Source organism: Caloenas nicobarica, chromosome 5 (genome assembly GCF_036013445.1).
Source record: "Caloenas nicobarica isolate bCalNic1 chromosome 5, bCalNic1.hap1, whole genome shotgun sequence".
NCBI classification, from domain to species: domain Eukaryota; kingdom Metazoa; phylum Chordata; class Aves; order Columbiformes; family Columbidae; genus Caloenas; species Caloenas nicobarica.
This window is the reverse complement of record NC_088249.1, coordinates 58,376,818-58,389,375: the sequence shown is the minus strand read 5'-3', so window position 1 is coordinate 58,389,375 and position 12,558 is coordinate 58,376,818. Positions and strand designations below refer to the sequence as shown.

The window sequence follows — 12,558 nt, the reverse complement described above, 5'->3', positions numbered from 1 at the left end:
GGCAAGTTCTAGTCTAGATTAAGGGATTTTTTCATGGAATAATTTTGTAATTAAGGAAAAGCCACTATAGTAATATGAAATTCTGGACAGCGAAGTGAATAGTTTATCTTTAGAAATTGTGTTTCTTAAGATACGTAATATGGACTATGCTACAAACTACAGTATGATTATATTGTGTCATGACTAATTAGAACAAAAAACCTGCTATTCATACTATTTAATTGAACAAATAAGTTATTTGAATTATAAATCTGTTCATGTTGTCATACTAAAAATACATAAAAGCTTTCCCCCCAGGATAGTCATTTATAGAGCATACTACGAAAGCGTCAAAATTACCGTTATAAATAATTCCTGCATCCAACTAGACTTATCAAAAGAGACAAATTGAACTAGTTCAAGATCAACCCCAAAGAAAGACCCTTTCAGGCTAAAGGAGTAATTTTATTAGAACTTTAGTAGTTGTAATTAAACTTCTCTCTGGTTTTAAGAATTAAAATATTAATTAAAAAAATAATCACCAAAACCTATTTTACTCTTTATCTATTATTATTACATAAGGATTTATGAATTGACATGGAAATCTTTGCCTTTCAAAATATTTATCTTATATCCTGCTATTCTTTAATTACTCTTCTGTTAGTTATAATACAATACACAGTACTGAGCACTGTTTAAATTCTTTATCTTTATGACCATCAATATACTACTCAGGCTCCTACACTGAACTTGTTTGGACATTTTCATGTCATCCATACATTTCATTGTACCTATTGTACTTCAGTCAATGAAAAGCAACAGTCTACTGATTTAAATGATCAATATCAAGTGTATTTGAATTTTATTTACAGTCGAATGACTAGGAGTTTTCAGGTTTGTTTATCTAAATGTTAACAGAATTACAGCTCTGTGAACCACAGTAAATAATTGCATTCTGAAACGGGTGAATCGTCATCAACAAATGCAACAATTTTCCTTTCACCAAGAGACAATTCAGCTTGCTCTCCAGAAAACACTTTCAATATAAGGAAACAGAAGTATCATAGAGGTAGCTGTTCATTTTCTTAAAAACAAAAAAGCAAGATGCTGTTCAAATAAATAAACACTTACTACAAGATCAAAATTAGGCTAGATTTTTGCTGAATGTGACACCATGTCCCATCTTCGCACTTTCATTAGCTTTAAATTGACATTATCAGGTTTTTAAATACTGTCATTAGACTTTTAAACACAGCATGTGAGTTAAATAGTAACAAAAGCTGGATTATTTTAAGGCACTTAAAAAAAGAATACATACATTTTTGCCCTTCTCCTGAACCTTCGTCTGCAGGGTAGGGTTCTGACTTAAAGTACATATATTGTGCTTCTCCTCTGCTCTTGCCACTTTCATCATATTCACTATCTGTTCCAGAATCTTCTTCCGCTGTGTCCCAGGTTTCTTTCTTCCCCTGATTTGCTTTTGATCGCCTACTACTTGTGATACTATGAGAATCAAGTCCATTAGCCAAGGGAAGCGGCGCATTGTCCACGTTGCATAAGGTGTCACTGCTGTGACTGGAGCTGAGGATGTCACTGTCCACCGAACTTGTGCTCCTGTCGTTATTTACATCCGAATCTGACCGTTCCTCAGACGGCAGGTTTTCTGGATCGGAAATCTGAATTTGGTTTTCAAGTTCTCTGTTTTCTGCTGATGCTGAAGAGTCTATTTCATTTAAAGGTGATTCGATGTTTTCAAAATCACTGGCTTCTGTGCTTTTGCTGCTGTCCCCGTTATCTCCCTCCTGCTGCTGCTGCAGGGACAAGCTTTTGAGTTTTTCAGTGCTTTCTTCCAGAATGGCCTCTACAGATTTCATACTACCTACAGGTCCTTTTACTCTTTCACAGGCTTCATCCAAGTTGCCTACATCTCCACTAGACTTCTGATAAACTGCTCGTCTAAATTGAGATCCAGGTGATTGCTCTGGTAATGAAACATACAGTCTGATTGTATTTGCATGACGATCCAAAAGTTTCCATAAATGAGAATCTGTATATGCCACATGTCGATCTAAAGACTCTGAGCTTTCAATAAATACCTGAACATAAAATAAGTGTTTTATCATGTAGTGTTATTTTAAATAAAAGTAAAAATAACAATAGCAAATTGAGCACACATTAGAAATTACATCACTAGGAAACACCACCTTTTATAAAAAAATTAATACACGTTTAAAAAGAGATAGCCTAAGGAGTCTGTAGTTCAATAACTATTTCACTTTTCCTTATTTTCATAATCATGTTAAGATTGGAGTGAACTGTAACCAGACTGACCAGCTGCAGTAAACACTTTTATGTTTAGAAGTGTATTTATGTATCACTTCACATGCACCCTTCACCTGTACACTAAGACTAGTTATAGTAGTAAGGAGCCCCAGAACTACAGATGGCAGTCTTTATTTTCTAGCATAGTATCATAAATAAGAAATCTTGAAATGCATACATGGGTAAGAAACGGCACAAATTAGAACACAAGGGAGCAAATTTCTCATTTCCCTTTGTCAGAGGCCATTGTGCGTAGTGACAAGACAAATGCGAAAGGGCTTGAAGTAACTGAGTAACAAGTCAACGCCATTGTTTTGCTCAGCTATAACCCATTAAAGCCGTCACTAATATTTCTTCATCAAGGATAGCGTGTTCTTGAGCTTAAATTTCAGAGACACAACATGTGCAAAATGTACTAAAAGATGTGATTATAACTACTGTAGTAAAAAGGGCAATGCTATGGATGTTATTTAAGCACTAAGTTACTCCTTTTCTGAATAGATTACACAACTACTATTGAACCATTTACTAGAAGTCTATTTGGAAAAACAATATAAATTCGGCTGGGGGGGGAATTTCCATAGTAAAAACTACTGAATTTAAGACAAAATCCCATCAAAAACTTGCTCTTAGTTTTGAAATTTGTTTCTTAAGAACACTAATACTGAGAGCAGGCACAGCTGTTAAGTAGTTTTAGAAAGCAAATTAGGTGGGTTCCATAGTAATACACCAACCTTTGTTCCCCAAGAAGGGCTGACTTTAAAAAAAATCTTCACCACAAGGTTGTTAACCTCACCATCATTTTAACCACTGAGTATCAACCAGGTGTTCAATTCTGAACCTGCTCTACCTTGTTATGTATACTTGGTTTCATATGCAGCCGATACACATGTCCATACCTTTTACAACACAACGGTGAAGCCTACTAATACATGAAATGAACAATTTAAAAAACAGAGCATGTACCTTGTTACTTCTAAAAAAGCCTTCAGCTTTCAGTGTTTTGCTGGAAACATTCAGAAGACGCAAGTCATTGTAGCAACGCTCTAACACTACTCGCATTGTTTCAGCGGGCAGGTGTGTGGCCTAAAATAAGACACCGAGAGTGAGGTAACATGCACATTATACATAATTTCAAACACTGGAACAAGTATTTAATTTTTAAGGTTATTAGTAGGGAAAGGACATTTGTTTATTGACTTATAAATTGCAAAAGACAACATGGGGGAAAACTTCCCAAACATGTTCAGTCCCAGGTCCTTTCTGCCATCCTTTGCTAAGTAGCAATTGTTAGTTTTTCCAAAAGGTCAGTAGTCTAAAACGGCTTGGCTTTGCAGAGACCTGGCAAATTGTTAATGTCCAGGAATATAAGGAATTGGTCTTATTATTTAGGGTATGAAACAACTGAAAAGAGAAAAAAAATCTCAAGCATCAGGTTTTGCATACTGTTCACTTAATTCTTAAGAAGACTTGATTCGAATTACTGAAATCACATTTCATAACAAATATTATGAAATTACACCAACCACTGAACTATTTTAGACTGAACTGACCATGTAACATGTCTGTCTGCCCATTCAACGGAAGCAATAACATCCCACGGTTTAAGACCATGTAAAACTTGATCTGCATCTTAATATCAAGTAGTTGCTGGGATGAAAAGGGGGGTTTGTATGGAGAATGTGGACAGCTTTGGATGGTAAATTGCAATTCCTGAGGCCAATGGGGGAAGTTACATGTTGGTTCAGTTCTATAGTAACAGTTCACTGGTTCTGCCACTGACTGGATACTCAGTGAGGTCATTCAGGGTATTAACTCAAAAGAACATGAACTTGACTCTTCAGATTACCCAAAAAACTTACTATCTGGTAAGCTAGTAAGCAATATGGCCAGACAGGGGCTCAGCTCATGCAAAAGCCAGGGCAGAACTCTGGATGGAAGCAAAAAGCAGATTGCTGCCTTTAGCAGCAGTGAGCAGACAAACGCAGCTGAACAACTGACCTAACCCCACTGGACATGATGCACAGATGAACTGCAAAAGGTGCAGGCTCTCATTTTAGATATTTAAATCACAACACACTTTCAGTCAGAATGAATGAAAACTCTGTAATACAAGTCCTTAATGACTGCAAATTACCTTTGAAATTAGCTGTTTAAATTCTGAAACTGTTTGATTCAAATAAGCTCGTATGCTTATTGGAGGAGCAACAGATTCAGTCTTCAGGTCAACTACATGAACCTTTACCATGACCTCTGTAGGGAAGAGGAAAAAGAAAACAAAACCACATCTATATGTAAGACAGAATTCAACAGTCAAGGAAAACACACATATGCTTGTCTTATGTAGTGAACAAGGGGTTGCATTAAATACATAGAAACAGTAATGAATTTGAAAAGCAGTTCAATTGCAGAATTTCTTTTTCAAGTCAATTTTAACACCAAAGAAGCAAAAATGTTCCACGGTTTTGACAAATTTTAGTATACCTTAGAACTGCTTCAATTAAAAACAAGTTGACAACACAGCACAGTAGGTAGTTCTGAGTATTGGCTTTATAAAATTTAGTGCAACAAAGTTTTTCTTTCATACATTATAATACAGTTCTACATTTTACGAGTTTTATTTCCATGCCATCATGCAATATATGATTTCAGTCTAACCGTCTCTATATGTAATTAGATGTCTTACCTCCAGGTTTATAGCACTGGAAAATTTGGTCAGGTCTTCTTGTTTCCAACAGTAAGTCAAACATGTAGGTTGATTTGACACCTCCAAGTAATAAACCCATTGGCGTATCCTCTTCTCCTTCATAAGAGCGTTCCAAGTAGTCATGAAACTCATCGTATTTGACAAGACGACAGCAATCCAAAGGAACAGCCTCTTCTAAATCCATTAACTAAATCATGCACACATACACACAAAAAACCCCAAAACATTTAATAATGGCTTACTTGTGAGTTTAGTCTTCCCCTTGTAAGCTAGAAATGTCTCAGTACATGTACATCCAGAAATCTTTTGAATTCACAAATTTCAATTTGGTTTTAGAAAAAACACATGCATACATCATACATATTATATACACACGCATGCAATACACATGTTTTCAAAATCCAAAGAGAAGCCTGCATCAAGATGTAGAGAAGAGGGACATTTGTAAAGTATGTAAATAAGCACATGAAGAGAGGTCCCAGAAGTATATTCAAAGGAACACGAAGCCTATCCATTATACCAAATGGTATCTTAGAGGCCTGAGGACGTCGTATCCACTATCTCCTGTGCATCCCAAGGAGTTGTCAACACATTCCAGATCTCTAACTGCCTTGCTGGTACTCTCCCAGCCACAGACGCATATGGCAAGAACCAAAGACTACAAGAATAGATGTCTTCAACTTCTACCCGTTTGTGGAAGGCAAACATCACCATATCCTTTGATGCCCACTGATGTTACTGTATTAGCTATGCAGGAAGCTTCTTGAAAGAATTCTCTTATTACATATCTAACACAACATTTTTACTGCAATACAAATATAAGTGTTAAGAATTATTTCCACCTACTGAGACTACAGTGAATCTAACAGCACTTCTCACTATCTGATTTTAAAATAACGGCATGTAAGATCATACTGCCTTTTACGAGGGCAGGCTATATCATTCCAATCAGAAATTATCTGATGGCTACTAACAGAAAACTCAGTCAATAATCCCCAACAAACACATCTCTTAAAAAAACCCGCAAAAACACACCACAAAAAATCCAAACCAACCCCAAAAAACAACTCACAAAAAGCCCCACAGCCAGCTCCCCCAAACACACCCACAGCATTAGAAATTTAAAAACTGAAGATACACAACAGCAGAAAAAAAAAAAAAAAAATCACATCTAACAATTAAACTATTCTGTTATCCATAGCATACCTTGTAAGCTATTTCCACAGCTTCCTTCAGTGTCCTGTCCTTATGAACTTCTAATCTGTTCTCTATCATTATTTGTTTTGTAGGGTGCATGCAGAACAACTTTATCTATGAAATACAAAAGTAAGAAAAATTATCACAAAGGTATTTGCAAATACCTTTCATATTACAGTACTTTTAAATTTATGACCCTATGTTCAAACAATGTAATGTAAAATACATATTTAGCTCTACTCTAGCTATCGGACAGTTTCTTTTCAGCTTGTTACACAACAGCAGATATAAAACATCAAAGGCACAGTAGATAGCACATGTGTATATATGCATATCTGTATCTTTTGCAAGGTAGGGTACCAACTAGAACACATTTAAACTGTAGGCATCTTGCAAATCCTCCAAAACAAAATGCACATAGGAATAATGAATGTGAAATTCCTTTTTCATATACAGTTACATATTTCGCAACCATTAAGAACCTTCTACTAAAACAATCACTTTATTCATAGGCAGACCAGCTGACTGTCATGCTTTTTAAGTCATGTCATATTTTGTTTGTTACTATCGAATCTATGGTTCGAAAAAGATTCTGCTCTTTCTGCCAAATAACTATTTTAAATTAGTTTAAGAAACATCATTTCACAAAGTAAAGAGCCACAATTTGAAGAGATTTAACAGTATGAAACATGTAACATACAGCATTACATACTCTTTAGAATTCATTTTGCTGAAATCAAGTGACACCAGATTAACTATAGTTTTGTTTTGGTTTTAATACCAATTCAAATTCACAAGGAAGACATGAACTCAAAAGTCTCTGGTGAATACCTCTAACAGATGCCTCCATCATGTACAGCCTTCCAATAGGCGTACAATTCATTTTAAAGAGTTATTAATACCAATACACTTACCATTAAAAAGTCCTTGTATTGTAGTGAAAAATTACAATTTATTATAGAAACATTTCTGACTAGAAATGTATTTTTACTTTATTCAGCAGAAATTCTAACCTTGCAAGTGTTCCGCTCAATTTCACGTTGCCTCTTTTCTTGTTCTTCCAATTCTCTCTCTTTCTGTACCAATTGTTTAATATGCTCTGGATACTCATGTGCCTCAAGAAACTCTGCCAGTAAAAACAAAGCAACAGTTTAAAAATTTTTTTCCCCATGGTGGGCAACATCTTAGGAACTATGGATATATTTCATACTTATCTTTCTTGCCTTCTTCCCCCTTTCTTCGCCACCCAAATTTCCAACTATACTATGTCCTGTTCTCTTTTTAATGATTTAAATGAAACCAAAGTCAGCCTTTTATTCCCTCTAATTATACATCAGCAACATAAGAAAATACTATTAGTGCAAGATTAATATTCCAGTGTCAATAATGGAAGCTTTACTGTTGTAAAGAAATACACTAAGGCTGATGACTCTACTTGAGCCTGTTTGTGCAATAAAGGTAAAATGTGTTTTAGAAAGTGAATTAGCTGATAATAGAAGTCACAAGATATCACCTATATAATGATAAAATAAATATTGCACTTTATACAGATCAGTGTACTTCATGAGATTTTGTTTCATAAAGAGAAACAAAACCAAAACATGCAATACTTCAAGCTAAAAAAAAAATAAAATAAAATCAACTTTTGCAAATACAGTTGCCTTCTAATCCTGGTGCCCCTCCTATCATAAGGAATTGGGCAAATATTTCTTTGGACTTAAAAATGGGCTTGGCATGTTCAAGCAATCAATAGAGTTAAGTTTCTTCATTTGCTTGTTGAGGAATTAAGAATCACAGCACTTACAGGAAAATCTATTTTCAAAGACAGATCTTGACTCATAGACTTTGTCTATGGCTGCTGTTTAAGAATAAACTATACACAATTTACATCCACTTCTTGTTCAGAATGAATAATACTGTTTCAAGGGTTCAAATACTGAAACAATATTATTTTTTGTTGCTCTTAAGACTTACTACTATATCAAGTTGTTGACAAAAGGCTTTAACAGTACCCTTCTTGTGTTGAATCCACTTCAAAACTGTATAAAGCATCTACTTAAGATACTGTTAAATTAAAACCAAATAATGTATTTTTATAACTTTACTGTCCCCCATATAATGAATTCTCAAAGAGAAGCCAGCAAAATTGACTTTGTGAGATACTTTGTTTTTCCCCTCCCTGAAAATACGATTGTTAACTTCATGGAGAAAATAACGGAAAACAAAAAAGTAGAAAAGTAGAAAATAATAACATGTCTGAATGTACTTTATGTATGATGAAATAAGATTGCTGCTAAAAATAAACATGGTTTGTGTTTATTAGGATGTTGAAATGACATGACAAATTTGCTCCAAGTATCATAAAACACTTTTAAAAATATATTGATAGAGAAGTAGTTGCAAGTCTACTTTTCCTAATTTTAGGATTTTTTAAAAAATAAAATTTAGTATAAGCTTCGGGGTTTTTTAATAGTTTGTATTCCAAATAAACACTAAAGATTATTTTACTCAACCTTGCATTGCTAATTTCTTTCCATATTCTTGCTATTAGTCATCCTCAGTTTCTCAGAGTGGAATTAAAAATTTTACCCCAAAAGAAGCAGTTAAAGGAAGGAGACAACTACCCTTCTCCCTCTTAAATTATTTACAGCAGCAGAATAAGACAAACAAAATGTTATTTTCAAAGATCTTTATTCCATCCTCCACTGGACACATTACAAGCTGGTGTGTTACAAATTCTCTGAAGTATGCAAGTCTTTTCCATGCTTGCACGCTCTTGAAAAATAGTGAGAATGCCCCAAAATGAGCTACACAATGTGAGATGCCAAACGTTTCAGTTGTGACGTTCTATTTTGTTAAGTAATACATATTTTTAGTTTACCAATTAAGAGTAAAATAAATCCAGCTATCAAAATATTCACCCTACAGAAGACGATTTTAAGATTATCGAGAGCTGATCTTCAGGACACCAAGCCTCCTGAGCATTTAATGAAGAAGGAAAATAATAATAATAATAATAAAAAAAGAGAGGAATGCAGAGGCATTGGAGGCTTTTTACCTGCCTTTGAAAGTTTATGTGGCTTCTCATCTGTTCAAGCTATTAGGAAAAATTATTCACAGACTGGATTTTTTATGCACTTCAGGGCGTTAAAAGTTCTGGTAATTAAAATATATACATCCCGAAAACAATCTACATGGTCTATCAGCCTAACTTCAACCAGGCTGCAAACTGACATGTTTCCCTTTATAAGGGCAGACTACTGAATCGTTCCTTTAAGAAAAACTGAATGCATCTTTTGATACTGCAAGCAAATTAATCTCTGGCTGAATTCAGCCAAAACACTTGATTCTTCAATGCACACAGCTGATGAGGGTGAGTGTAGCCAGTTACTGCCCTTCTGGTTTCCTTCTACAGTTGCGCACGGGATTGACAAGAAGGGGAAAAATTGCAAACTAACATGCTTCCTTCTATCTTGATATTAGTTTAAAAAGCTCTATCAAACTTTCATTTACTGCTGCATCATTTAGGTGTGATCAGATTTTAAATGACAAACATTAAATGTTTTCAAGTAAATTATAATACAGTATTACCTACAACAAGATAAATCCTGGAATTTTACAGTTATTACTAATCTGATCAGTTTAAGCCCCTATGAAATTAGCCAAAACTGGAATGAAGCCTCCAACCACACATTCCTGTTTTGAATCAAACCAGAATCTTCATTTTCTGCTGTATCATATTTCAAAGATGAATCGACCTGTCAGCTATTACATGGGACCAGGCATCCTCTGAGCCTTCGTGAACTCAGCGATGATAAAAGACCATAACATCCAAAATCCGTTTCTGACTATACAACTTACCTCCCAACTGAAACACAAACAATAAGGCTGGTTATAAATTGTAAAACTTTGTCATTATGAAGTTCTCAGAGACGGATCAAAAAAAAAAATGTTTTTTGTCCACTATCAATCGTGACACTATATAGCATTCCATTATAGTTTATTCAGTATCACTCAGTGTATCTGTTTTTCGTTTCCATGGTATCCAAAATACTACAAAGTTAGAGAATTTATTTTGCGATGACCTTCTAATGAAGCATACAGGTTTACTATAAAAAGAGTAATGAAAAGCTACAAAAGAAGGCTTCCTATATGTAAGTTACTTTAGCTTACTCTAAAAATACCAATACCACCATCCTCACAAAAATTAGTACACATCACATGCAAAACATCTCCTTATTCCACAACAGAATCTTACTAGTTAAGAACTGCAAAACATACTTACTTGCATTTCTCGTTGGATCCTTCAGTCTATATATAAGCATGTATGCATTTGTGGAGCTGGTGGAGAAAAGAACAGTTATCCAAATGTAGCAGATAGCAGGACAATACTGACTTCAGAAGTTGTTTTGTTTGGGTTTTTTTTTTCTCTGTCCAATATATCTTGGCAATACACTAACCAAAAAGGATTTTCAAAAATAAGTATCATATTATTTTATGATCTGAAACAGCAGTCAGGAGAGTTCTTACAACTATTTGAAGCCCCTATCAGTTTTACGCTAACACATTAAGCACATGCATCTTGACCATTCATTTGATTACGCTAAAACACCACCAGAAAGAAAAGTAATATTACAGTACTACTAACCTAGCAAAAGCACTGGAATAATAGCCTCGGCTTCCAGAAGATCCACCGTATGTTTTCTTAATATCTTCCTGAGTTATCTAAGAGAAAAATCAATTTAATGATTATTTGACAAAATTGCACTAATGGAGATGCGTTTATTCTCATTAGAAAAAACAGCATTATATAATTAACACACAATATTAATAATTTTAATTTAAAAAAAATATTTCTGCTTATTTGCTGACTGAAAAAAAAACCTGTTTCAAAGTGACTTGTCTTTTCATTTTACAGTGAATGTAAACTTTTTTTTTTAAAAAAGTAGGAACTTCCTAGAAAAACACAACATCCAGGTTCTTGACTGCAATAATGCTTACGGATACATCAAACACCTGAAATGCATCAGCAGCACAGGTTTAACAGCACCACCTGAGTTGTGACAGATCTATGAATATACTTTTCTATGCAAGAAATATTCCTCACATGTATAGAAGACAAAATTCTAAATCCAGCTTGGTCTATACATGAATAAAGGCTTCTTTACGAACCATCAAGAAGAAACACTCCTCCCACCCAAAGCACAAAACCCCATACAGAAATTTTTAAAACTCCTAGAAATCAGTTAAGCTAACGAGTGAAATGTACGTATGTGGCAGCATATTAGGATGAAAAGATGAAACAAAGTAAATGCTTGAAATACACACACATAAAACCAATTTCATTACACGCAAGTGAAAAATCACATGCAAAAAAAAAAACCTTATTAGCACATCTATGAGTACACAAGATAACAAAAAAATACTATTTTTACCTTGCTAACATGCTGATCATTAAAGCTGTACCACTGGTCATCACTAAAAGATTTTATACAGGCATAATAATGGCCACCAGCAGCACTTCCAGAATGAACCATAACAGAAAAAAGCTCATACAGTAAAGAACTCTGGGGAGAGAGGAAAAAGGTGTGATATATATTAAGTAAGGAAAGGGTAACCAAATGGTGATTTTTAAAAGTTTTAAAACAATTACACTAACCCAAATACACAAAAAGTTGTATGTTACAAAACAGATGTGTGTAACAAAAATGCATTACTGCAATAGATGCTGAACAAAATCAGAGCTCTTGTATGCTAAATGTTATACGAGAGTATGTAATAATGGAAATAAAGAGGAATTTCCCCCTTTGCTGGTGGAAAGAGAGAAAATACCAAATCACTTCAGAAAAAAAAAATCATGGAAATATTTTTCAACTGGCTTAATGCATTACTGTTACTTCTCTTCTGTATCAGCACTGAATTCATTAATTCTTAGCTAGATAGGTATTAAGCATTATCTGCACACAAGAAGGAAAAGTAATGATGAACTCGCTCACAGCTACAAAGTTTAGGCATATTTGCATTCTTGAAGACTACTTTTGGCTCCTTCACGTCTATTGCAAACCAGCAACATATCATTCAATGCTTATCAGCACTCTGCACTAATGCCTCTCACACCACTGAGTTTACTGTCATAAACTTCTATTCTCATAGATAAAAGGATGGAAATAAAGGGTACTAAGGACATACCTTCAGTGTCGTATATACATTACAAAATAAAACTGAACAATACTGCCTCACGCAAGTGTTACAAGAATGAAATATTTTTAGATTATATAGAGGAAGTTCTGCAACTTCTTAGCATCCATTATTAAGATATCCAAAGCCAAAAGTTACAACATGGTTTGACAGCT

At 34.5% G+C, this 12,558-nt stretch overlaps 1 protein-coding gene across 4 annotated transcripts in view; it reads right to left on the bottom strand.

The window, feature by feature from the left end:
• The window catches only part of USP47 (ubiquitin specific peptidase 47), a 59,527-nt gene that overhangs the window by 10,032 nt on the left and 36,937 nt on the right, over positions 1-12,558 (bottom strand). For all 4 annotated transcript variants that reach the window (XM_065637112.1, XM_065637109.1, XM_065637111.1 and 1 more), the window contains 9 exons: positions 11,641-11,772; positions 10,854-10,930; positions 10,491-10,546; positions 7,219-7,331; positions 6,215-6,319; positions 4,988-5,195; positions 4,439-4,554; positions 3,268-3,387; positions 1,298-2,075 (listed from right to left, as the gene is read on the bottom strand). In XM_065637112.1, coding sequence (XP_065493184.1) covers positions 1,298-2,075; positions 3,268-3,387; positions 4,439-4,554; positions 4,988-5,195; positions 6,215-6,319; positions 7,219-7,331; positions 10,491-10,546; positions 10,854-10,930; positions 11,641-11,772 — 1,705 coding nt within the window. The remainder of the gene's footprint in view (positions 1-1,297; positions 2,076-3,267; positions 3,388-4,438; positions 4,555-4,987; positions 5,196-6,214; positions 6,320-7,218; positions 7,332-10,490; positions 10,547-10,853; positions 10,931-11,640; positions 11,773-12,558) is intronic.